The sequence below is a fragment of the Kogia breviceps genome, chromosome 19 (assembly GCF_026419965.1).
Source record: "Kogia breviceps isolate mKogBre1 chromosome 19, mKogBre1 haplotype 1, whole genome shotgun sequence".
In the NCBI taxonomy this organism is placed as follows: domain Eukaryota; kingdom Metazoa; phylum Chordata; class Mammalia; order Artiodactyla; family Physeteridae; genus Kogia; species Kogia breviceps.
The window spans coordinates 7,481,574-7,507,479 of record NC_081328.1 but is presented as its reverse complement, the minus strand read 5'-3'; the positions used below and the strand labels follow the sequence as shown (position 1 = coordinate 7,507,479).

The following is a 25,906-nucleotide window of genomic DNA, read 5'->3' as shown; positions in this document are numbered from 1 at the left end:
CCGCCCCACCCCCTTTTAACCCCTCCCCACACCCTGTTCAGCCCCCGACTTCCTGACTCTACCTTGATTCTCGCCAAGCCTCAGTTCCCTCCAGGTCCTCTGTATCCCTCCCCTGGAGAATCCACATTTCTATGTCCTGAGGAATAGCAGCCATCACCAACCTAAATCCTTTCTTTCACCTTCTCCTGTGCCCCTTGCCAGTGGGAAGAAGTTCTTCTGCAGCCACTGGGCATGCTCAGAACGGCAGGAAGTGTGTAGCCCAGGATGGTGTGTGAGACAGAGGGGCTGTAGGAGGGCATCTGCGCCAACGTGTTGAGAGCATTTCCTTGACTTTCCTCACAGTGTATAATGTGTCAAAAATCATTATTGTGGGCTTCCCTGGTGGCGCAGTGGTTGACAGTCCGCCTGCCGACGCAGGGGACGCGGGTTCGTGCCCCGGTCCGGGAGGATCCCACGTGCCGCGGAGCGGCTGGGCCCGTGAGCCGTGGCCGCTGAGCCTGCGCGTCCGGAGCCTGTGCTCCGCAACGGGAGAGGCCACAGCAGTGAGAGGCCCGCGTACCGCAAAAAAAAAAATAATTATTATTATTATTGTGTGACTGCTGCCTGGCTTTACCCCTCTCTGTCGACGAAGGAGGGTTCTTAGAGATCCAACAACAGTTCGGACAGGACTGTGTGATGGAAAATTTGGAGGAGATTCAGGAGTTAGGGCGGGGGTGGATGGGGTGGGAGTTTTGTAAAGGAAACAGAAGAAATCAAAGTTTAACAATAAGGGCTGACGCTACAGTTTACTATGTGCACATACATTGGCATCTTGTCTCTATTTTAGAAATGAACAAACAGGTAGAGAGGTCACAAGTAACCCGAGGTCACACAGATGGAAACGTGGCAGAGCTGGGCTTCGAAGCCTGCGCAACTGGTTCTAGAATCTGTGCTCCTGACCCGCTGCTCTGTGACCGCCTCTTGTCTTAGAGCTCTTGCCAAAGTCACACGTCTCCTTCACGTACACGAGGCCACGTACACCCCTCCGCGTGGCCCCTCCACCTTCCAGCCCAGGTTCATCTGGCGGCAGAAACATCACCCAGTGCCGCTCCGTGGCGACCCACCTGAAGGCCAGGCGGGTCCTCACCCGGGCAGCCTGGCGCCCAGCTGCGGGCTCGGCACGGGTAAGAGTGCGACCATGTTCTGTGATCCCAGGGACGGGAGGGAGGCTCCTTCCCCTGGCTCGGCCCGTCTCCTCTCGCTCCACCCTCTCTCCTCCCCGGCCCAGCTTTCCCGGGCGCGTCCTTCCCTGTCTCTGCTCGGCGTGTCCCTCACCTTCAGTGTCACCAGCTGGAAGGGCCTTCAGGACCAGCCCGGTGGCCCGCAGGGACACGGTGACCTCTCGGGTGCGGTGGCTGAGCAGGGCCTGGGGAGGGGGACGGAGGGACGGAAGGGGGTCCTCAGGACAAGGTACGCAACACTAGGTCAACAGTCCCGCTTCTGTCCCCTTTGCCCCCCGTGTCCCCCGCTTCCCGTCCCTGCCCTGAGTGCCGGCCGTGTCACTAATGTCCAGTAAGGAGCCAGAGGACGCAGGCTCAGAACTCAGCCCAGGGAGCGCCATCAGCCTTCCGGGCCGAGGACTACACCCCCATACATCGGGCCGGCTAGCGAGGAGGGTATTTTTGAGCAAGGGGACAGCGCCTTTGTTCCTTAGGTCAGATCGCCTCCTTGGCCGTGGGCAAGGACACCTGTAAGCCGCGCATCCCTGCAAAACCCCCTGGGGGCCGGGGAACTCTGGGGGCAGCCGCGAGAAAAGGGCAGAAGTTTCCTCCGGCTCTGTCTGCTCCCCCTGACGTCCCTGACATCTGCTCCCCCCGAGATGTACCTCCGGGCCACCTGCTGGCCGTGCCACGCACACTGACCTTCTGGTAGCAGACGGAGAGCTCAGCCCCCGGGCCCTCGGCCACGGCCCTCCTCCTGGGCGAAGGGCTATCTGCAGTGGGGAGAAGAGGCTGAATGAAGGCGGGGGGTCCCCGTCCCTGCCGCCCTGGCTCCCCACCTCACTGAGGTGGGGCTGAAGCTGCCTCTGTCCCGGGGTGGAAAGGCAGTACCCCAGGGGGCCCAGGCGGCCCTCCAGTCGGGCAAAGCGCCCCGGGATTCAGCAGAGGTGGGACGGGGCTTGGGGAGAACCGTTAGGTGAGAGGTGAGAGGACTTTCTGGAAGCGGGCCTTCCGGAGCTGAGTCCGGGTCAGCTTTGGGGAGGGGAGACAGATGCTCACCTCTGGCCAACTTGGAGTCTTGGATATTGACTTGGAGCTCGGTGAGGAAGATGTCCTCTGCAGGGTCTTGGCTCAGGTCATTGAAGAAGATCTGGAGGGAGGCGAGGAGGAGGGGGGTTGGAGGAGGCCGTGGCCAGCAGAGGCGGCTCCCCGCTAACCCCCGCAGCCCAGGATGCGGGGGTTTAATCCAACTACCCACTGCTGCCCTCAAATCTTCCGTGGGCCGACTTCCTTGCCCTTATCTTCCCCTATCCTTTAATTTATTTTTCTACTCATTTGAATTCTCACAGGAACCCTGTGGTGAAGATTATTATTCCTATTTTAAATGGTTGCCCCGCCTCCTACATGGCACCTGCCTTCCGGAAAGGAGAAAGGCTTGTGCCAATTGAGACAGCCCCACCTTTTTTTTTTTAAAAAAATATTTCTTTCTGCCTTTATTTGGCTGCGCTGGGTCTTAGTCGTGGCACGCGGGATCTGTAGTTGCGGCCTGCGAACTCTCAGTTGCGGCATATGTGTGGGATCTAGTCCCCTGATCAGGGATCGAACCTGGGCCCCCTGCATTGGGAGCACGGAGTCTGAACCACTGGACCACCAGGGAAGTGCGTATCCCCATTTCAAAGATGGGGAAGATGAATGTTAGATAGGCAGAGGTACCCGCGATCACACAGTGAACAGGTGCAGGGACCAGGAGGCAAAGCCAGGAACTTCTTACCACCTCACGTTGGCTCTAATTTTATACCCACTGCACCCAGCCGGTCCCACACTGACCCACTCTTTGGTTTACACACACACACACACACACACACACACACACACACACACACACTCACACACACACTTTATGGTGTTAATAGCAGGACATTCAAAGATAAACAAAGGACAGTCTCTTAGGGGACTCAGGGTTTTGGTGGGGAGGGACAGGCATCTGCAGGTATATGACAAAGTGGCAGTGAGGCGTCAGAGGGATGCCCAGGGCATCACAGGGGCACCCAGGAGAAGCACCCAATCGGGCTGAGAGGAGCAGAGATGAGGGCAGTTTTGCTGTAGGACGTGAGGGTTGGCAAGGATGAAGGGAAGGATGTGAGGTAAGGGAGAGAACCTTCCACATGAAGAAAACCTGCTCCTCCTTGAACTTGAGGCCTTAGGGGTTAATAGTTACCTGACTCATCCAGAGAGTAAGAAGAGAAAGTTAACAACCAAGAATGTCTGGATGAGTTTATGACTTGCATCCTGGGCCCCTGTTTCCCTGGAACCAGGGTATTTAGGTTGTGGGGTCCTGGGGTCCAGCAGGCCGCCATGGTCTCCTTGGAGCCCCAGGTGGGAAGCTTACCTTGACTGCGTAGATCTGGAAATAGATGGGTTGGGTGCCCATGCGAACATAGTAGGTGATGGCATCCAGGATGAAGGGGTCTACGGTCTGGGAGGTGTCCAGGCAGAGAGGCTGTGAGTGAGGGAGAGGTACTGTCTTCAGCCAGCTTCCTCCATCCTACTGTGGGAGCTGCCATTTTTTTTTGGCCATGCTGCATGGCTTGCAGGATCTTAGTTCCCCGACCAGGGATTGAACCCGAGCTCTGGCACTGAAAGTGCCGAGTCCTAACCACTGGACTACCAGGGAATTCCCACCACTTTCTTAACAGAGAAACTCCAAAGCCCCCATGTGCCCTCTGTGATACACTAAGCCAGCTGGTCCTTCAACAGTCCAAGCCTTTCCCACCACCCAACTTCTGCTCCTAATCAAAAGATGCCTGTCTAAATCCCCATCTCAGGGACTCTGATTCATTTCAATCCACACAGACATATCGGGCAGCTCTGTGTATAAGGCACTGTGCTGGGTGCTTGGGGTAGACAAGATGCTTGAGAATGTAAGTAATGATGAGAGAGACTGGAGTGGGTTCTAGTTTGCATTAGCTACTCACTAGCCAGGTAACCTTGGGCATGAGAGCTGGAACCAGATGATCTGAGGTCTCTTTGAGTTCTTGTGGCATCTGAATATATTAATAAATGAGCTAATGTTTACATGCTATTGGGAAATGACTGGTGCCATGTCCTACAGGCCTTCCCCAACCCCATATGATTATAAAGCATAATGGGTTTTTCAGGTAAACAGAATGTCTACATAATGTCTGATAGTATCGGAGTTGGAAAGAAGCTCAGAGTATTTCACCCGTATCCAATCTTATAATATCTCGCCTAACTTTCACATCTGGTCTATTGAAATCTTGTTCCTTTCAAAAAGCTCACACTGAGGAACTATGAACTTCTTCTAATAGTGCTGCCATTGTTCACACTATTTCCATTTTCTCCATGTGGAAAATGCTTTTGGAGTAAGTGTAAGGGCCACATAAATTGTTAATTATAAGGGGAAAGAGAGCACGGGAAAATAAAAATCCTACATGTGTCTTGGCAGGGAGAAAAGCTACCAACAGAGGAGTATAAATGAGACCGTGCATCAGATGTTTCTCCTGTTAGTATCCTCCAGGTTTCGAGGAAAAGGTATTTTAATACCCAGCGAAACAGTCTTTCATATATAGGCAAAGACATTTTCAGATAAGTAATAATTCAGAAAAGATGCCTATCTCCAATATCTTTATTAGAATATAAGAAGATGCCCTAATCCATCAGGCAATGAAGCAAAATGTGGCCAGTTAGAAAGTAATTATGTAAAAATCAATAACTTCCTTTTATACTAGCAGTAACTACTACCCAAATATAATGGGAGAAAAATCCACGACTATAAGAAAACACCATCAAACATAAGGAATAAGTTTAGCAGGAAATGGGTAAAATCTATATGATGAAAACTGTACAACTCACCTGAGGGAGATACAAGAAGACTTTAATAAGTGAAGAGTTATACCTCACCCCCAGAGAGTGTAACATAAGGTGCTAAAGATGTTAATTCTCCAAATTTCAATCGAGATCCCAAGGGAATTAAAAATAAAACTTGACAAAGCGATTCTAAAATTTATCTGGGGGCTTCCCTGGTGGCGCAGTGGTTGAGAGTCTGCCTGCCGATGCAGGGGACGCGGGTTCGTGCCCCGGTCTGGGAAGATCCCACGTGCCGCAGAGCGGCTGGGCCCGTGAGCCATGGCCGCTGAGCCTGCGCGTCCGGAGCCTGTGCCCCGCAACGGGAGAGGCCACGACAGTGAGAGGCCCGCATACTGCAAAAAAATAAATAAATAAATAAAATAAAATAAAATAAAATTTATCTGGAAAGATAAAGAAACAAGACTTTCCAAGTCTGGAAAGTTTTGAACGAGTAACGGGGTAGATGTACCGTGCCAGATATTAACATTAAAAAGTGCTAATTTATACAAAAATGAATAGATGAATCAGAAAGAATAGGTATCCAGAAATCAACTCAAGCATGTGTGACAATTTAGTAAACGATAAAAGTGGCATTTCAAATTGATGGGGCAAGACGGTTTACGCAATAAATAGCTTTAGGACAACTGGCTAAACACTTGGAAAAAATAAAATTACATACTAAAATTAACGGCAGACAGGTTATTTAAATGTAAAAATTGAGACCATAAGAGTGTTAGAGAAATTATCAGTAAATATTTAGTTCATCTTGGAGTGGAGAAGGCCTTTCAAAGCACGGCTCCAAAGGCAAAAACCATAAAGGGTAAAAATATTGAAATTCTGTGAGTCAAAAAAACCACTTTGACAAAATTGATGATCAAATAAAAAAGTGGGGGAAAATGTCTGCAGCACATATGACAGCAGAAAGGGAAGGCCTTTCCAATCAGTAAAAGTTGAGCTCTCCTTGCCCCGCACCGCTGCCTGGGGTGGGGAACTGGCACTGGCTTGCGGTTAAGAGAACATGCTCTGGAATCAAGCTGCCTGATTCCAAGTGGGACGCCTTCTGTCGCTTTGGGCAAGTGACCTAATCTCTTTGTGCCTCAGCTGCTTGATCTGTAAAATGGGAATGCAGTGGCGATAGCGCCTGTAGACAGACAAGAGTACCTGGTTGGTAGGGCTGCTGCGTATAAGTGCTTAGAACAGTACCTGGCATGTGGCAGTGCTCAGGAAGCATGAACTGTTGCAGTTGGAGAGAAAATAGCACGAGAAACTCACAAAAGAAGGCATATAATCGGCCTACACACTTAAGAATGTTTCACTTTATCTCCTCCATAGCGTTCCTGTAGGTGCCTGGTACGCGCTCCAAGTGAATTCCAGCCACTAGCTGGTTAGGGCTCCTCTTCTGTACCCCTTCCCGCCTCACCCCTCATGGGGCTCCCTGGGCTGACTCTTGAGGTCAAGGGTCAAGAAAACACCCCCTACCACCTCCCTCCCACCCTCCTACCCTCGCTGCCTCACCATCTCTGCCAGCTTGTGGATGGCAGGGCACAGGGTGTTGACGATGCTCTCATACCACGGGTCTGCGCGGCCCAGGAACGCAGCCAACTCTCCGAGCTCTGAATGCCTGGATGCTGTGGGCTTCTGGGGACAAAGGGACAAGGGGACAGGGCAGACCCGTCAGGCCCCCTCTGGCACTCTCTTCCTACTCGGAGGGTCCCCAGGTACCCCTCCCAGGCAAACTAGCTTTGGGAATGTGGCCAAATCACTCAACCGCTTGGGGTGTCGATTTGTGCACCATGTGAAGACGTGTTTTACACCTGAGATGAAGCTGGAATCCCCTTCCCTGAGGATGCATGCCAGGGACACTGAAAAATGATCAGCAGCCTTAAAAGGGGAGAGGCAAGTACTGCCTTGAATTTAATGCTTTCCAATCGGAAGCAGAGTGGGCAACGGAAATGAAAAATTGCCAGTCCGGCTTCATTCCCAGCCCCCCAGGAAGGGCGGCGTGTATGTGGCTGAGGGGGGGGGTGTGTGTGTGTGCGTGCGCGCGTGCGCGTGTGCGTGTGTGTGAGAGCCCCGTTTGAGAAGCTTGCCATTAATTCCATTAGAAAAGCAAAACGATGCTCCCAGTGAGAGAGCATCTCTCTCTGGCCACATGCAGCCCCCAGGGCCCACGTCTGTGGCTTCTGGGACAGAAAGCGTCCAGGTCTCTCCCAGCTCCACATCCTAAGGAAGAACGATCCCATCTGCCATCTCTTCCCCCACGTCCCCCGCCGCCCCCATCCAGCCACCTCAGGTGCCAGCACAGGGATGTAGTAGAGCTGCAGGCTGAGTCTGGGGGTGAGGCAGAACTTCTGGGTCTCTCGTTTCCTGGCAAGGGGGAGCAGAGCACAGGCATGAGGGCAGGGGCTTTTGGCTTCAGACAGACTTGGTTCCACACCCTGGCTCTGCTATTTATTATCTCTTGACTCTGGGCAATTGACTTACTCTCTCTGAACCTCTGTTTTCTCATCTGTAGAATGGGTGCAGTAAAGCAGGAAGCACAGTGCTCCATGGTGGCCGGGTGCGGGGGCACCGGGAGCACGGTGCCCCACCCTCTGCCTCAGGAGGCCTCGGCCACCTGAGCACCCCCCCCTTCCATCCTCCACCAGCACAGGCTGGGCCCACCTGTGCCCCGACCATTCCCAGCCGCACCTAGGGGCCCTTACCTGAGGCTGTGGTAGGCCCGGGCCAGGCGCCCCAGCATCCGATCGTCGCCCAGCACCAGCACCCGGGCCGTGTGCAGCCGGGAGACCCCAGGCAGCAGCTCCCTATCCCCGCTGGGCCTGCCAGTCCTCCGGTGCAGCCCCGGCGGCCCATCCCAGCTGCCGGGCATCAGGATGTCCGGGGGCCACACCCGCTTCTTGATGCCCCCTTTGCGCTGCAGCCTGGCTCGCTCCACCTCGGGGCTGCCGGGTGCGGGCGGCTCGTCGGCCCCCCAAGGGAGGTCCCGCTCGATGCCGCTGTCGGTGGACAGCATGGACGCCCGGGCCAACGCCTGGTCTGGCAGGAGGCCCTGCAGATCCAAGGCTTCCAAGTCTGCACTGAGGCACTGGGATCGCGGGCGCAGGAAGAGCACCAGCTCCTTCCCTGGGATGCGGAGACGAAGGGGACCATCAGGGCGGAGAGGGGATGCGAGGCTGGCAGGGCCCCACCCTGGCAAGGCTGCTGGTTCCGTGTTTCCCACACACGGTTAGCTGAACAGAAGCCTCCTGAGATGTTCCGTGAAGGAACAGAGGTTCTGTGGCCACCAGAGACTAAGAACCCCACACACTCCTGCCACGAGTAGGGCCTCTCACTGCTGTGGCCTCTCCCGTTGCGGAGCACAGGCTCCGGACGCGCAGGCTCAGCGGCCCAGCCGCTCCGCGGCATGTGGGATCCTCCCGGACCGGGGCACGAACCCGCGTCCCCTGCATCGGCAGGCGGACTCGCAACCACTGCGCCACCAGGGCAGCCCCAGCTCCTGGCTTTTCTAATCGACCTTCATGTTATTGCTCATGAGGAAACTGAGGCCCCCAGGGAACTGAGTCCGTCTAGGGTGACCCAGCACGTGAAAGGACCTGTGGGCCTTGAACCCGGTTCACCAGTCTGGCACTTCCCACCACAGCCTGCCGCTCTATCTTCGCCCCTCCCTTGAGAAGAGCCAGGGGGACTGGGGGACAGACATCAGCGTGGAGGGGAAGTGTGGGCGAGTGGGCCTCTCTAGAAGGCCCCCTCCTGCTCCGGAAGCCATAGCTTTTTCGTGCCTGTCTCCTTCTTGGGGACATGTCTTGTCTGTTGGCACCATCATGGCATGTGACGCTTCCTAGACACATGGGGCCAGTGGCTAATGCACGGAGTGTTCTGACATAGAGAAAATGTATCCTCTTTTCAGGTGCTGCAAGCAACTCAGGGAACAAGGAGCACACACAGATACACAGGCAGACACAAAGACACAACACAGACACACAAATGCACAAAGATACACACAGAGACACAGACATAGACGTACACACAGATACACAATAAATATACATAGAGATAGACACACACAGTGTACACACACGCAGACATAAAGACACAGACACGCAAAGACACCTGCACACACGCTGAGAGACACACGCACAGGCACACACGCACACGCCACTATTTCCAGCCCGCTCCCCCCAGAGGGGTCAAAGGCACTGCACTTACAGAGCTGCTCCTCGTCGGTCCATAGGTGGAAGGTGATAAGGGGGCTGGGCAGAGAGCTGCCTAGCAGCCGGTCCGGGGGGGGGTCACCTGAAGGACAGGCTGTGGAGACCACAGAGGAGAGGACTGTGGCATTCTTCTCTGCCCTCTCCCCACCCCCAGCTCCGGTGTGGGGCCTAGGGGGGCGGGTGGCAGAGACCCTCGCCCTCCCATATCTGGCCCCGTCGAGTTCCTCTGCCTCTCTGCCGCCATCAGCTCACCCAGGGCCTAACACCTGCCCAAGAATGCCTAGCGGCTCCCAGTTTCCTGCAGACTTCCTAGCTGGGCCTTCAGGACCCTTCGCAGGCCAGCTCACTGCATCACTGCCAACCTTTTCTCCCTCGCCCAGCCCCGCTGCAGCCATGCTGCCTTTCCCACTGTTCAGAGACATCCTGGCCACATGCAGACCAGGGGAAAGGCCTCCGTATTTCTCAGGGCCTCCTCCGGGAGCCTGCACACAGTAAATGCTCAATCAATGTTCGCTCCTGGTGCTGAAAAGAGTCACGGCCGAGTACGAAGAGCAGCAGGAAGCCTGCATCCAGGGGAGAGAGCAGGGCCAGCCAACCCCGCCCCCCCCCCCCGCCTCCTCCTTCCAGAAGCCTTCCTGACACTCCAGCCCGGGAGTCATCCCCTCCCCAGACCTTATTGGCTGCACACTGGGCACACCTAACATGTAGCCTCAGGATTTAACTTCCACATAGCACAGCTCCCTCCTGAACAAGGCTGCAAGCTTCCTTAGGGGAGAGCAACCCACGGTCACTGAACACTTAACTTACTACTGTTCTCACCATGCCCACAGTGCTATCATCTCACCGGGTCCTACCAGCGACCCTTGGGCACAGGTAATATTATCTTCACTAAAGAGGAGGAGTTAGGGGCACAGAGAGGTTAAGTAACTGGCCTGAGGTCACACAGTAAGTGGCAGAGCCAGAATTTGAGCCCAGGCAGCCCGGCTACAGAGTCCATGCTTTTACCCATGACACGGTGCCCATAACCACTGTCCCACGCTGCCCCCCAGCAGCAGGGGCTCAAAGGGGGTGCTGGCTGGCCATTAAGATGCGCAGGGCAAGTCTGGGCGGGAGGCAGGTGCCTGGATGCGTCTGGGATGGTGGGGGCAGCCCAGACTGGTCTTGTCCTGCCCACGCAGATTTACTGCTGAGTTAGCAAGTGGTACCCAAGGAGAACAAAGCCAGATTTGCCCCAGGGTTTGGCCCACCTTTGGCTTCATGAGTAGACATTTCCATGTGGCAATCAGAGGCAGTGTAGAATATTAAAGCAAAATAAGAGGAGGCTGAGAAGGAGGAGGAAGTTTTAAGTAGGTGCCCAACCTGCCTGCCTCACCCTGACTTCTGCAGTCTCCACCCTCCCTGGGCTGCCGAGGTCAAGCCCAGGGAGGGCTGGCACGCTGGCCTCTGCCCATGGTTTCCAGTCCTCAGGCAAATAAATGCTCTGTACCTATGGGTGCACCGTGCGTTCGGGGCATGCCGGCCGACAAACTCCACGGGTGCTTTGAGCGGCCGTGAAACAGGACACAAATCAGAACCGTCCTCCAATAGCCAGAAAATATATGTTCCAGACACTTCTCTGGGCTCTTTGGAGTTTCTGCAACACACACGGGCTTGCTTCCCATCAGTGTATGGCATTGTCTTATCAAAATGCAAGCAGAAAGGAAGCGTTGGAATAAAAATCTGTGAGACCAGACGTAAGTGATGTGGACTCAGATGCTATCTTGGATGCTCTTTAGAGGCTCCGTGGACCATTGGATCCCTTGGTTGCTACAGTATAGTGGTTAAGAACTAGACAGCCTGGGTTTGAATCTCAGCTCTGCTACTTACTAACTGGGTGATCTTGGGCAAGATTTATAGCCTCTTTCTAACTCTGTTTTCTCACCTGCAAAATGGGGTTAATGCTTTCTACCTCATAAGTAGTCTACTGTGAGGATTAATTGATTTAATATGTGTAAACTGCTGAGAACAGCAACTGGGGTATCTAGTAGGTGCCCAGTAGGTGTCAGCTGTTATCATCACCCTAATTACCCACCTTCTAATTAGCCCGGGACCTTCAAGCTCTTGGGAGCCGCTGCGTGTCCCACCCCGCTTCAGCCACGCGCGCAGACTCAGAGCAGGTACAGCGCTGCTCTCTGCCGCCCCCTGCAGGGCACCCGGACCGCAGCTCACCGCGCCTGCCGCTTACCGCCGCAGCGCCCCCTGGCGGCCTCCGCCGGCCCCAGCAGCGAACAGTAAATCTCCTCCAGCCTCTGCAGGTGGCCCTCCCGGCTCGGGCTGGGCTCGCTGGCCATCTGCTCCACGGCTGCCACCACGGCGTGGAAATAGCGCTCCAGGGCGCGGCGGGAGCTGGTCTGCCGGGGAGGAGCATCAGAGCTTGAGTTCCGGCTCTGCACCCACCCACCCCTGCTCCAACGCCAAGCCTGCAGGTGCACGGACAGCCAGCCCAGTGGCACCTCCCCTTTTCCCGGGACTCCGGCAGGAGCTTCCCCATGAAGCCCTTCCCACGTCCAGGGCTCGGCTCCTGCCCTGCCATAGCTGTTGCCCGATGCCGCCTGCAGCTGGGGGTCCCCTCGGCGTGTGGGGGGACAGCTGGCGCCCGGCAATGTCGGGAACCCAGGGGGGCAGGGATGGCCTCTGGCGCCCAGCCTCCTTGGAATGTCACTAAGTATCTGGATCACTGTTCCGCCATCACTCGGACGGAAACTCCAGGATGGCAGCAGTTTTGTCTGTTTCATTTACAGCTGCATCCCCAACACCTAGAACATCTGCTGGCACATAGTAAGTGCTCAATAAATATTTGTTGAGTATTTCCCAAACGTCTGTCACTCCTATGCTGCCTTGACCTACCACTTATAAATCATTATTTTTCTTTAAATCATTGCACTTTTTTTGCTTCAAAATTATTTCAAAAGCAAATTTTATATCGCTGGTCTAAGTAAAAAGGCTAGTGTCACTTGTCATAATCAGAAAATAACTAAGATGAATATAATGATCACAAAACTCTATTATTAAATTCTAGCCAGGTACTATGGCCTGCCAACGCTTTAGAGCCGGAAGCTTGCTTTTTCTTTTAAAAAAGGCAGATTAGCAAGCGTTCAAGAGGTTAAGGGTAAAGCACCAAGCTGAGCCTTTCTCCTTAGCGCAAACAGGTTTTGAAGAGCTTTGAGTTTCACCATGCTCTCCAGCACCGAAGGCTCCTGTCTCCATGGGTACCTCTCTGACACCCTGAGAACTCCCCTGGATCACTGTTCTCTGGCTGTGTCCCCTCACCCCCACTCACCACCAGCTAATCCCAGCTCATGACTGAGGATGCAGGGCCCAAACGAGTGACATGGGCAGGCACAGCAGGGCTTGTTCTGATCTCTTTTTTGTGCTAGGGGTCCGCTGAGCAGGGTCTTAACTTCCTGGGCTACGGGAGAGTGGGTCATCCTGTCTAGCTAGGGCTCCAGTAAATATTTGCTGAATGACCAGCTGAATGAACACGAGCAATTAGAGGGACAAGGAATCAGAGTTGGAAGGGGCCACAGGGACACCCTGTTCTGGAGCCGGCCCCTCCTACGGCACCACGGCCCTGAGCCATCCTCCAACCCCGCTTCCCGCAGGGCAGGCGCCTTTCCTCCTACTGTGCAGACTCCGACTGGCCACACCGGCATCCTCCCCCACCCAAGAAATCCAGCACCTGGGGCCACCGCGGCCAGAGAATCCGCAACCTGCTGCAGTCTTGGCCGTGGACAGGAGTGAGGCTGAGTCAGAGAGAAAAGCTAGGAAATGAGCGGGCAAGTGTTAGAAACAAACTAAATGCCTGCATCAGGAGCAGGGGATAGTTCAAGAAATAACAGCACATTCACGAGACAGAATTCTCTGCACCAGCAGAAGCACATGTTTTCCAAGGAAAATATTTCCATATGGCATATTTCCAGTGGCAAGGAAAAATAGATATTATATATATGCACATAGAGAGGCAGTATATAAACTGTATACAGAGTCTGATAGCTCAATTGTTAAAAAGGAGTGGGGCTGCAGATGGGGCTGGAAGGTGATTGAACATAGGCTTGAAGTCAGATAGACCTGGGTTCAAATCCAGGCACAGCCACTTCCTATCTGTGCCACCACAGGTAGGACACGGGCTTCTCTGTGCCTTTGTTTTGACAAGTACATCCATTTCACAATGCTGTGGTGAGGCTTTTTTAAGGTGACACCTGTAAAGTGTTTAACACGGTGCCTGGAACACAGCAGACGTTCAATAAACAATGGCTCTTATGATGGTCACTGTCGTTATTATTCAGGAACCAAACCAAATGTTAATTGCTAATGTGTGTGGGTAGAGGGGGTGCGAGTGATTTTTATTTTCTTTCTTGGCTCTTCTGCATTGTTTTTCAAATTTTCCTTAGTGAATGTGTCTTTATCTTTGGCTGGGGGGGGGGGAGGCGATATGGAAACAGGAGAAGGGGGAAGCCGAGGAAAGGGAGCAGTGGTATGGAGGGCAGGGCAATGACCTCACCTGCAGCTTCCTTTGCAGCACGCCTGCCTCGCAGGCCTCCCCCAGCGCCGCCTGCAGGGCGTGGGAGACCACGTGGCGCATGCAGGCCTCCGGTGTCCGCTGCCCCTGGGCCGCCTCGATCTCCAGCAGCAGGGCACTGCACACGGAGGGAGACACCAGCTCAGGATCCACGAAGAGGAACACTCTGAGGGCAAAGGTGCGGGGATCGGGGGTTGATGAGGACGACCACGGGGAGAAGGGCCACCCTCAGAGCCTTGCAGCACCCGCCACCCCCCCCCAAGTTATTTACTTCCTCCAAAAACAGGAGCCTCAAATTCAAAATTCTATTGGGGGACAACACTAGGGAGTGGTGGAGATTGCAGCAAAGAAGAGCAGGCACTGGGCTTCCCTGGTGGCGCAGTGGTTGAGAGTCCGCCTGCCGATGCGGGGGACGCGGGTTCGTGCCCCGGTCCGGGAGGATCCCACGTGCCGAGGAGCTGCTGGGCCCGTGAGCCATGGCCGCTGCGCCTGCGCGTCCGGAGCCTGTGCTCCGCAAAGGGAGAGGCCACGGCAGTGAGAGGCCCGCGTACCGCAAAAAAAAAAAAAAAAAAAAAAGAAGAAGAGCAGGCACGGCCCTTCCAGGGGGGCAGCTGGTCCCTCTGGGTCCCTCTCATGTCTAGGTAAGTTCCAGCTGAAATGTCGCTCCCTCCCTCAGTGTCGTGGCCCATCGACCCCATAGCCCTGTAGGAGGGACCCTACATCCTTCCTGCTGAAACGAGCTCTGAACCCTAAGTGAGCCCCTTCTCCTCTCATCACCCTCATCACACCAGAAAACCAACCTCACCCACCCTCTCTTCCATACTCAACTGTCACTTCAACCTCTCCAATGCCAAGTCCTCTGGATCCCGTCCCCTCCCTGCAACCCCCACGAACACAGAGCCCCAGGCTACACCTTTCAGTACCAGGTGGGCAGAGGTACCTGCAGGGGAGGAGGCTACGCACCCCCTGCTCCACCCCCGACTCCGTCAGCCTCTCTCCCCGGCACGAGCAGTGGACGTGTCCTCGGTCTTACACACACGCAGATGAAAGACCCCACATCTCATGGTGTGACTGTGGCCTGAATTATTGATATTCTCGAGGTGCCTCTGGCTGCCTGATGCGACACCACGGCCAAGGGCAGAATGCAGGTGGAACCATGGACCAGTGCTCGTGTGCACGTTCTGCATGTGAGCGGGCGAGCTCTGAATCCAGCCCCAGAGGAAAGTCCTAACTGCTTTCAGGGATCTCCAGGGAAGGACACGCCCTCTCCACCCCGAGGCCGCCCGCTGCTGGACAAATGCCATGGATGGGAGGGGCTGCTCCCCATCCAGATGCCTCACTTGTCCTGCGCGCAGCACCCTCGCTGGGGCCACTCACCTCTCCCGGTAGGGGTACAGCTCACTCGTCAGGTTCTGCTCGGCAATGACCAGCCTCTGGTACAGCGTCCCTGCAGGGCAGAGCACTTCAGCCAACCAGCGTCCGAGGCCCTGACCCCCATTCCCTACTTTCCCAGAAGGTGCTGGGGCTTTTGAGCTCCCTGGAATCCTGGAAAGGAAGGCAAGCCCTTGGGCGGAGCTGGAGGGGCTCTTACCTGGCACGGCCGTCTCCGTTTTCAGCCTTACGGCGCAGTCCAGGGCGATGGTGCAGTAGGGGGCGGGCAAGGTCAGCAACCTTGTGCAAAAGGCATAGGTTCTCCGGTGGAGCTCCTCTGTGATGCCCGTGGCCTGGGTGAGAGGGAAGCGTCAGGGTGCCCAGAGCCCTAGGTCTCGAAGGGTCCTGGGGGGGGGGGCGCGCGCGGGGAGAGCAGCCAGACCTGGGCTCACACTTCCCTCCCAAATCTACACCTTCAGCCTCTTCTCCCAGCATCTCTAAGACATCTCCCCTCCTACACCACAGTCAGGCTGATCAAGATGGAAACCCATCCCCATCCTGTCCTGCCAGCAAATCAACTCCCCTCCCCCAGGCCTTGTGCTCCGTCGGGGTTGCAAATTCACCGCCGCTACCTCCCCGATTTCATCCCTTCGTGTATCAGGGCGAGGGCAGGGCTATGGCGAGAAGCCAGTCGGGGGCGGGTGCTCGCAGAGCTCCTGCAGGCTCGCTCGCCAGGCAGAGGCCGGCCCCGTCACCCGTGGGCCACACCCTCAGCGCCCGCTCACCTTCGTGAGCACGTACATTAGGGTGTGCAGCAAGGGAATGATGACGTGCCGGGCGTCCTCACTTTCTGCCTGGAAAACAGGAGATCACAGGACATGGACGGGGCTGGGGGTCGCAGGGGTCTCGCCACGTCCTAGCGGGGGATGGGCTGGAAGGCGGTGTCCAGCAGGCCGCGGGGAGTGCTAAAGGGCCACCGCCTGCCCTGGTGGAAGAGGAGGGGAGGGGCGCACACGTGCGGGGCGCCCAGGTGTGGGGGCGTGGGGGAGGGGCGGCAGCGACCCCGGGCAGGAGCCGGGAGCAAAGCGACAGGGGAGGCGCCAGCTTGGAGGCTCCTTTGAGTGCAGCGTCTCCCAAACGTGGAGCACCGGGGTGGTGTGGAGGGTAATTCTGAAAATTTTTAGTAGTGAGGCATTTACGTTTACGGGTACTTTGCATTTCTGTCCAGTGATAACGGGTTTTCCATTTACAGTCGCGTTGTAGGGAGATCCTTTCTGAAAGACGTTGACTCAGGTCAAAGAGTGGGAGTCAACGTCAAGATAAAATTGCTTATAGCAGAGTACTGGAGAGGGAGAAATACGGCAGAAATCAAACGACCAAAGTGTGTGAGACACGGGCGGGTGGGCCCGAGTCCCCAGCGGGAAGGGCCCCTCTTCCTCTCGCCCCCCCGTCTGCCCCCCCCGACACCCCCCGAAGCCCGAGGACTCACCTTCTCCAGTTCTCTGAGCAGGATGCGGACCAGTGCCGGACTCTTACCAGGATCCCGCTCGACCTTCTTGTGCAGGGACCATCTCCACATGCCTGACTCAGGAGAAAGGGGTGCCCGGCCAGGCGGGCCGGGCGGGGGGCCTCTGAGAGGAGACCCCTCTGAGCAGGACCCTGGGCCCTGGAGTCCCAGGTCTGACCCCCACCCCCACTGCCAGGCGCTGGGCTCCACGCCCAGGTGGGGGGGTTTCTCTGATCTGCAGCCCCCATGGGCAGTGAATCCCCAGGGCAGAAAGGAGGGAGGCGGGAGGCTAGCGTGTGCACGTGGCTTCTGGAGCAGCGGTGTTTACAGCTCAGCACCCCAAGCCACTGTTCCTGGGAGTCATGCGGGCCTGGAGGGCCAGGGGACCTTTATTGGCAAGGCAAGTTGGAGAAGGCGGTTAAGAAAGAGGGCGGCAGACCCCCCCCCCCGCCCCCGATGGGCTGTGCTACAGTCCCCGGAGGGTGAGCCAGGGGGCAGAGAAGGCCTTCTGGGTCCTTCAGGCTCCAAGGATTTCCAGGAGCACGGGGGCTTGGCTGGAAGCCCCTCATTCTGTGAGCTCCAGGCCGGGGCGCTTGCTACCCGAGAACACGTGGGCAGAGCTGGCTGGGCTGGGGTGGGGGAAGCAGAGAGAGCGGAGGATGTCTGCCGGCTCTTACCTTGGTTGCTCGGCAGGGCAGGGGCCTGGGCGCTGAGCTCTCGGAGCACGGCGTGCACGCTCCGCTGGAGGTCCAGATCCACATCTGGGCAGCAGGGTGGGGAAGCTTTGAGGCCAGCAGCCCCTGGCCTGGCCCTTACTGCCACCTCCACTCTCCCTGAGAATGTCTTTTACCTCTTCTCTGAGCCTCAAGAGGGGCCCAGAAGTAATCAACTTAGAGCTGGCAGCCTGCATCCTGGCCAGGACTGCAATACAGCCTTTCAATCAGCCTTTCTGTGTTCTTTGTAAAATCCACTCTCCCCAGAGCGTGGTACATATATTGCCAGTGACATGTGAAACCATTTTAGATGGTACACAGATGATTCTAAAATTTGAGTAATTATGCACTTATTTTAATGTATAGAAAAAATATATATAACTAGTTCCTCAACTAGTACGAAGCTAAAATTTAAAGTCAATTTAAAGAAACATATCAGATAAATACCAGGAGGTGACAAGAACTCTCTCCCTGACCAAACTTCACTCAGGATCCTCGGAGCCCTGCTCTCCACTGGGCCCTCAGCGTAGGCCCTGTCCTGTCCTTGGTCTCCAAGCCCAGTTTTAGCAAGAATCCTGCTGTCAGTCGATAGAAGTCCCTCTCCCTGATATGTGATCGAGTCCTCTATGCCCCACCTTTGATGTGTAAGTCCTTGACCTGTGTCCAGCAAGAATCCTGTTAGGTCAGTTTAGTAAGAATCTCCCACCCCTGAGGTCCCTTCTTAGGAATTTTCCATCCACTGACCCCTTCCTCTTGTTTGTTGGCTGTAAATCCCCAGCTGTCTTTGCCTTATTCAGAGCAGAGGCCCATCTCTCTCCTCTGTTGCAATAATCTTGAATAAAGTCTTCTTTAGGGCTTAACAAGTGTCAAAATGAGTTTTTTCTTTAACAGCAGAGCATTGACACTGCAGAGCTGTGGAGGTGGGTACACGAATCAGTAACTGACATTTGGAAAGCATGGTAGCCACGAGAATGCACCTCACTGATCTCCCACTACAGAGTTTAGGGAACCAAGGAGCTTTGTGCTGTTGGGCTGTGAAATCCATCACCTCCTGCCGAGGCCACACTTCCCAGCCAATAGGGACAGCAGCAGGGATTCTAAAGCCAGCTCGTGTTCAGGAACCTTTGTAGGTGGCGGACTTTGTGGCTCCGGGATTCCCCAACCCAAGACCCGTCAGTCTAGCACATTTCCACCCAACCCTTCCTCCCTTCCTCCTTCCTCCAGAGTCGGATTTTCATCACAGTCCGGGCGCTTGCTCTCCCAGCCCCCACCAGCTCCCTCTCCCTTTTCTGTCCCACAGGTTTTTCCCCACATGAAGCCTCGCACGTCTAATCTTGTCTGGCTGTCTGCTTCTCAGAGGATCTGGACCAACACAGGAAGTACGGGAGACACTCCCTGTACCATCAATTCCCCTTTATGATCAGCTCCCACCGAGGGGCTGTTTGTACAGGCGAGGGTGCAGTCTCTTGTTGTCAGACAGTACAAACCACACGCCTCGGAGGTTCCCCTTTTGCCTTGGCGCTCAGGAAACTTACAGCCAAATTGGGGCCCCGTCTCAAAAATCAGCTCATCTCAAGTGACAGAGACCTCTCTCCTTTGCTCCTTTTCGGGTGTGCTTGCTTCATGTTGTACTAAACGTATCTTAATTGCCTCAGATTCCTTTGGAAATAGGTAGGGTAGAGAGGACAGATCTAAAAAACCAGCAGGCTGCGGTCCGGGAGTTAGAATTTGTTTAGGTCAAGGCACCCCATGCCCTGGTACTCATGGACTGGCCCTTCCGTGGCTCTGGCGTGGGCCCTTGTACGTCTGCTGGGGCCACCCAGCATCTCTGAAAGCCTCACTTTCCTCCTGCCTCTCACTTGTTCCCCTGCCCAGACCAGGTCCAGGTCTGAATCTGAGTCTCCTTCAGGCTCAGAGCAGGCAGGAAGTGGGCAGGCGTTGCAGCGCACGTTTGCCCACCCGGCCACTCTGTTGGTCAGTGCAGCATCTGCCAAAACTGGCAAGGAAATTATTTGGCCTGGCAAGAAGTCTTGTCGCAAGCCATCCTTCCATCTACCGAGCTCCACCTGGCATGAAAATAAATGAGTTAACGCAGGGTGAGTTATTAAAAAATAATGCTATGTCCTATTTCTTCTTTCCTTCTTTCTTCCTTCTCCCCTCCCTTCTTCTTCCTACCTCCCCGCCATGGACTACACAAAAGACTTAAAACTGTGATAACTGTGATTTTCCCCCCCTGCCCCCTCATTAGAAGGGCAGCCAAACCTTTGTCTCCTGAGCCCTAGGTTCTCCTGCTTTGCAGAGGGAGTTAAGTTTTTATGTTTCAGAGAAAAATGAAGAAGTTAGACTCTGCTAGTAGCCCCGGGAGACAGCCGCAAATAAACTTTGTTTTCAAAAGTCTGGGCAGCTGGAACCAACTCTCAGGCTTTGGTCCACATCTGGCTTGCAGACGTGTCTTGTTTGGGCTTGTAGAGTGTCTTGGAAAAAAAAACATATGGAACTAGCTGCCAACATTCACAAATCAGGAGATTTTGCATAGAAGTTCGGATTTCTGGCATCTCCTGAAAGTCTGTCGACACCGGGCGTGCATTCTTCCTCCGTGTGACAGGGACAGGGGCTGGGGAGCAGCTGCCCCTTGAGACGGGGCACAGATCCCCTAGGGCTTCCGAGTGGTCACTCCCCTTGTTTCCCTCACTTACATCCTCTCCCCGGCCCCTTGACTCTGAGACCCCTGGCTGCCTGATTGAGACAATCAAGCTGGATTGTCTCCAAGGAATGGGGGTGACGGCTGCTGCTTTTAGTTAAAGAAGGGAGGGGCAATTCAAGGGTGGAAGGTTGGATTCCCACGACTGTGAGGGCACGAGGGTGATGGGGACCCAGGAGGGAGGGAGACCAGGGTTGACTGAGACACAGCCGACCGGTGGTGGCAAAGATCTCAGGTGAGGGCAGCTAAGCGCTAAACTCTGTGTGCTTGAGTGCCACTGCTGTGGTCTCCTGAGCCACCTTTGCCAGAGCACAAGAATGTCCCCAAAGGAGCCCTCTGTCTCCTTATGGACCATGCAAGCTGTTCTGGGGGCTGCAGCCATAGTGGACTGAAGACCACGGACCCTTCCCATCATCCAGACTTTGTAACCTCTGGGCTTCTCACAGGATGCCAAGGAGAGGAGGGGGGTACCGCAAGTGAATGACATTGGAATTTGTACGGACCTTGGAAAACAAGAGCTTGAAGCTGGATTTGATTTGATTAAGCCAAAGAAATAAGATACTCGTGCCTCAAGTATCTCGGGGTCGTTTATACATGATATACATGATATGCAATGTCTAACAGCATTCTTGATCCAGAACCGCCACTAAATAAATAACATTCATTATCCACCCCTCCATCCAGGAATAGGATATAACTATCAGGTATCCAGATTACTATTAATACCTAACATTTAAATAGCACTTGAGGGCTTCCCCGGTGGCACAGTGGTTAAGAATCCGCCTGCCAATGCAGGGGACACAGGTTCGAGGGGAAGATCCCACATGCCGCGGAGCAGCTAAGCCGGTGCGCCACAACTACTGAACCTGTGCTCTGGACCCCACGAGCCACAACTACTGAAGCCCGCGCGCCTAGAGCCCGTGCTGCGCAACAAGAGAAGCCACCGCAATGAGAAGCCCGCACGCTGCAACGAGAGTAGTAGCCCCTGCTCGCCACGACTAGAGAAAGCAACAAAGACCCAACGCAGCCAAAAATAAATAAATACATTTTAAAAATAACAAAATAAATAGCACTTGAATGGTACACACGTAGAGAGTCTTATGTAGGCGTAGCAAGACAATGATAACGTGTTCATCAAACCAAGTTCATGTTTGTTGCAGGTAGATGAGAAGACTACATTTCCCAGACTCCCTTGCGGTTTGACCGGAGCCATGTGACTGAGTTCTGGCCAATGGTACGTGGTGGAGGAGGTATGTGCCACCTTCAGGCGTGGCCATAAAACCCTCCACCCTATCCTCCATGATCTTGGAATATATATGTGGAAGATGATGGTGCCCGAGAGGAAAGAAGCCTCTGTCCCTGAAAGACTGTAGCCCAGATTGGGTGGTGACATGAGTAAGAAATAAGCATTTGTTGTGTTGATCTACTGACACTGGGGTCATCTGTTACTGTTCTCTGACTCAGGGACACACAACGTGTGTGTGTTGTTGGATTGGATTGGATTCTGAGCAGAGCCCTGTGAGTTTGGCAGAACAAATACTGTTCTCCCTGTTTTGTGGAATCTAGATTGAAAGTCGCCCCATATCGCCTCTCCAACCACAGAAGGTCAGACCCAGAGGGACCTCGGAGGCTGGCTCTCTTCTCATTTCACAGAGGGGGAAATGAGGCTCAGAGGGGAGAGGCGATTTTCTCAAGGTCACAGAGCTTTTTGTTGGAGCAGAGCTTTCTGTTTGCCGAAATGCGCTTCCTCTAAAGCTGTCATCTTACTTGTGACCATTCACCTCTTTACTGGGGAAAGGGAAGAGGGGATACCCAGGTGAGGCTGTGAGCATGCATCTACCTATGTGTGCCTGGGGCTTGAATGCAGAAAAAAAACGCCCTGATAAAGTTGCCTGAAAAAGGGTTCCCTGCTCTCCAACCAGGGCAGATGTTATTACAGCTAATGAGACAACAGGGAGGAAGGAAGGGAGAAGAAAGGCTGACAGGGTCCTGCTGTGGCAGGACACCCATAGTTCAGGGTTTGCTCTTCTACTTCCGGCCACTCAAAGCTGACCCGGGACTTGGCAATGTCAGCTCTCCATTGTCCTGCGATCCTAGACAGTCAAATCTCTCCCCAACCTCCTCTTGGATGTTTGCTTTTCCCCTACTTCCCACCCTTGGCTCACATTAGAATCACCTGGAAAGCTTTTAAAAAATACCAATGCAGAGCCCACCCCAAACCAAATAAATCAGATATCTGAGGGTGGGGCCCAAATACTCAACTTTTAAAAATATCTCCCCAGGAGAACCTAATGTACAAGATTACAGAACTAATCTAATTCAGTGACAATTATTGCCTTAGGCGATAAGCTTGGAGCTAGAGTAACTGATCTGTTAGAGAAGCCGTGAAGTGACAAGATGCTCAGAGTTCACAGAGGACAATCATCCCTGAATTAAGTCACAGGGTCAGGATGGCCCCTCCCTGGCAATACTCCTGCCTCTCACGGTGGTGGGAGGAGATTTAAAAGAATACAATTAGGGGCTTGCCTGGTGGCACAGTGGTTGAGAATCCGCCTGCCAACGCAGGGGACACAGGTTTAATCCTTAGTCCGGGAAGATCCCATATGCCGCGGAGCAACTAAGCCCGTGCGCCACAACTACTGAGCCTGTGCTCTACAGCCCGTGAGCCACAACCACCGAAGCCCACGCACATAGAGTCCATGCTCCCCAACAAGAGAAGCCACCGCAATGAGAAGTCCACGCACCGCAACGAAGAGTAGCCCCCGCTCTCAGCAACTAGAGAAAGCCCGTGCGCAGCAACGAAGACCCAACGCAGCCAAAAATAAATAAATAAAATAAATAAATGTATTTAAAAGAACACAAGTGGAGAAAGTTTATTACTATTACTATTATTTCTGTTGTTGTCTGTTAGCTTGTTTGCAAAAGATATAACCTTTGTTTAGAAATGTAACCCTTATAGACACCAGTGCTCTGACTCTCTTTGGGTCCAGCCATGACAGGAATAAAATCTCCTAAGATTTTTTTCAAGCAGACCAGTCTTTGTCTTCTTGCAGCTGTCCCATACCCTCTTGTGATGGTTAATTTTAGGTGTCAACTTGACTGGGCAGCAGGGCACCCAGATATTTTTGTCAGGATCCTGCCTGCTCACTATAATCCTGGTGACACTGTGACCCAGGTGCCCTGCTTTGCCCTGGCCTCGGAGTGGCACGGGAGCAAGCTGGCCAACGGACTCTCTCTCTCCCTCTGGGTGACCTTTGTGTGGGTGACAGCCCGGAGTGGAGAGAACCTCCCTCTTCCTGTGTCCTGGCGGCAGATCCACCCTGTTCCCTGCCCTGTCTGGTGCTTCAGCTGTTCCTTCAATGCTCGGCCACTTTTTATCTTTGAAGATTAAATGAACCATATGGGATTCTATTGCTTCTATCCAAAGAAACTTTATCGGTATACCTCCCTTCCTAAAGCACGATACCGATGTGTCTTTACTGTTGTAATTAAAGTGACCGCAAAGTAAGTTGGTTTTGAAATGTTCAGTAGGAGATTTTCACAGTGCTGTCCCCACCCTTGTCCTCCCAGCCCAAACCCCAGCTGGTTAAAGACGACCAGGAACCTTGTGACACCAAGACTCACTGGTTGAAGCTTCTTCTGACTGGGTGAGGCTCTCTGAGGGTGAGTGGGGTGTGGAAAGGATGCTGTCTTAGCAATGATGACAAGCTCGTGGCTGTGCCCGCCTCGGGGTGTCCCCTACCCTTCCCTGGGACAGGGACCTTCAACGGCATTGCAGTCTATGCCTGGTGGCCGGAGGAGTGGTTTCTGACTTTCCAGGTGAACGTGAGTTGATACACATCTTGGGGGAAGGGTCATCTCTGCTTGTTGTCTCAGGATGGTGTAGGGAGAAGAGTCTAGGTTTTGGAATCAGCCAGACGTGGGTTCCGATCCTGGATCTGCCACTTACTAGCTCTGTAGCTTTGAGCAAATTACCTAACCTCTCTCTGAGCCTGTTTCCCTCTTAGTAAAATGAGGACAATTGTACTGATATCCCGACCTCGCAGAATCCTTCTGATGTTTTGCTTGAGGCAACCCGTAGAGAAGTCATTCACAGCACAGATGCTGGAGCTAGATTGCTGGGTTCAAATCCTGATTTGACCATACAATATCTATGTGACCTTGGGACAATACCTGTCTTCTCTCACTTTCCCATATTCTGTAAAGTGGAAGTAATAATCATATCTATCTTATGGGGTCTTTATGAAGACTAAACGAATTAATATTTGTCGGGCGCTTTTCCCACTACTTGATATATTGTAAGTGCCATAGAGGTTTTTGTTAAATAAATGCAAGTGCTGGGCAATTTATATTTCTATTATTGTCATTACTCCCAATGTCCCGCTCAGTGATCTGCTGGAAGCTGGGGCTCGTACAAGCACGTAGATATCCATCTCTCAAGATGGTCTCGCGTTTGGGGAGCTGAGGGCGGGTCTCTCAGCCCCGCTGGGTAGACGTGGTCCTGCCAGCCCTGGGGGCATCCTCACCTGCCAGATGGGCCTCCCCCACTCTGCAAAGAGGCACGCCAGACCCCTCTCTCCCGGACCATACTGACCTGAGCTCTCCATGGGGGCCTGGGGTAAGTGTCAGGAGGACGTGACGGTCTCAGGCAGCAGAATGGAAAGTAAGGTGCTTGTTTTCCTGCAAAGAGGTGGTTCTGCAAAAGAAGAGACAGTTAGTGTAAGTGGTGGGACGTGTACAAAGTATATCTGTGGAATGGAGAGGCTCCCAGGGGACCTAGGCTTCTCCCCAACCGGAGGCGGGGGAGTCTAGATTTATTTAAGAAGTGCTTCCGTGGTGCTTCCTAGGTGCCAGGCACTCTTCTAAACACTTAAACACTATCAGCTCTTTAATATTAACCTTATGAGCTAGGCACTATTTTCTCCCCATTTCACAGATGGGGAAATTGAGACACAGAGACAAATAACGATTCAAGGTCAAATAGCTAGTAAGTAAAGGAATGAACACTTGAACTCAGACCATCTGGCCCTAGAGCTCATGCCCTCAATCATGACCACAGGCTGCCCCACTGTGACCCCAGAGGACGGATGCCCAAAGTCTGCTTCCCAGGGCAACACACTCCACAACTGGAAACAGAGGAACTCTGCAAGAATCCAAGAGCTTGTTTCTCTGAAGAAAAAAAAAAAAAAAAAATACACACGCTGGGGAAAGCTAATCGAGAAAGAGAAAACAAAGAGACAATATTAGGAATGATAAACATCCCATATGACATTTATCTGTATAAAGCAAGTCTGAACCCTCTGTATCATACAGTTTTCTAGGAAAATAAAAATGACTCAAAAGGCTCTAGAAGAGTTAGAAAAACTGCTTATATTAGTAACCAGTGAGGAAACAGAGAAAGCCATCAAGTAACTAGCTCTTAAAAAGTGGTATCTGGCTCAGATGGTTCCTTTGGTAAGTTCTCTCAAACCTACAGAGTGAAGCAAGTTTTTATGTTACTTAGCACAGAGGTTACTGTTCCAAAGAATAGAGAAAGAAGAACAGATTCTCTGAAAAAGCCAGCCTACCCTTGGTACCGAAAATCGAATGAGGATAGTTTAAAAACATAGAGCAAGCACTTCACATCCACTGGGATAGCTACTAAAAAAAGAAATACAACAGAAGGGACTTCCCTGGTGGCAAAGTGGCTAAGAATCCGCCTGCCAATGCAGGGCACACGGGTTCGAGCCTTGGTCCGCAAAGATCCCACATGCTGTGGAGCAACTAAGCCCGTGTG

At 53.7% G+C, this 25,906-nt stretch overlaps 1 protein-coding gene across 6 annotated transcripts in view; it reads right to left on the bottom strand.

The window, feature by feature from the left end:
- Positions 1-25,906, bottom strand: part of PIK3R6 (phosphoinositide-3-kinase regulatory subunit 6) — a 42,239-nt gene that overhangs the window by 6,004 nt on the left and 10,329 nt on the right. For 4 of the 6 annotated variants that reach the window (XM_067021061.1, XM_067021063.1, XM_067021059.1 and 1 more), the window contains exons 2-17: positions 24,725-24,826; positions 17,394-17,477; positions 16,699-16,790; positions 15,995-16,063; positions 15,430-15,562; positions 15,216-15,285; positions 13,821-14,004; positions 11,505-11,670; positions 9,276-9,374; positions 7,772-8,192; positions 7,355-7,433; positions 6,582-6,704; positions 3,589-3,699; positions 2,259-2,349; positions 1,902-1,972; positions 1,315-1,405 (exon numbers count right to left, since the gene is read on the bottom strand). In XM_067021061.1, the coding sequence (XP_066877162.1) occupies positions 1,315-1,405; positions 1,902-1,972; positions 2,259-2,349; positions 3,589-3,699; positions 6,582-6,704; positions 7,355-7,433; positions 7,772-8,192; positions 9,276-9,374; positions 11,505-11,670; positions 13,821-14,004; positions 15,216-15,285; positions 15,430-15,562; positions 15,995-16,063; positions 16,699-16,790; positions 17,394-17,477; positions 24,725-24,737 (1,897 nt within the window). In that variant the 5' untranslated portion in view covers positions 24,738-24,826. Of the gene's footprint in view, positions 1-1,314; positions 1,406-1,901; positions 1,973-2,258; positions 2,350-3,588; positions 3,700-6,581; positions 6,705-7,354; positions 7,434-7,771; positions 8,193-9,275; positions 9,375-11,504; positions 11,671-13,820; positions 14,005-15,215; positions 15,286-15,429; positions 15,563-15,994; positions 16,064-16,408; positions 16,428-16,698; positions 16,791-17,393; positions 17,478-24,724; positions 24,827-25,906 lie in introns of those variants that run through there. The other 2 variants (XM_067021062.1, XM_067021064.1) reach the window with 2 other exon arrangements.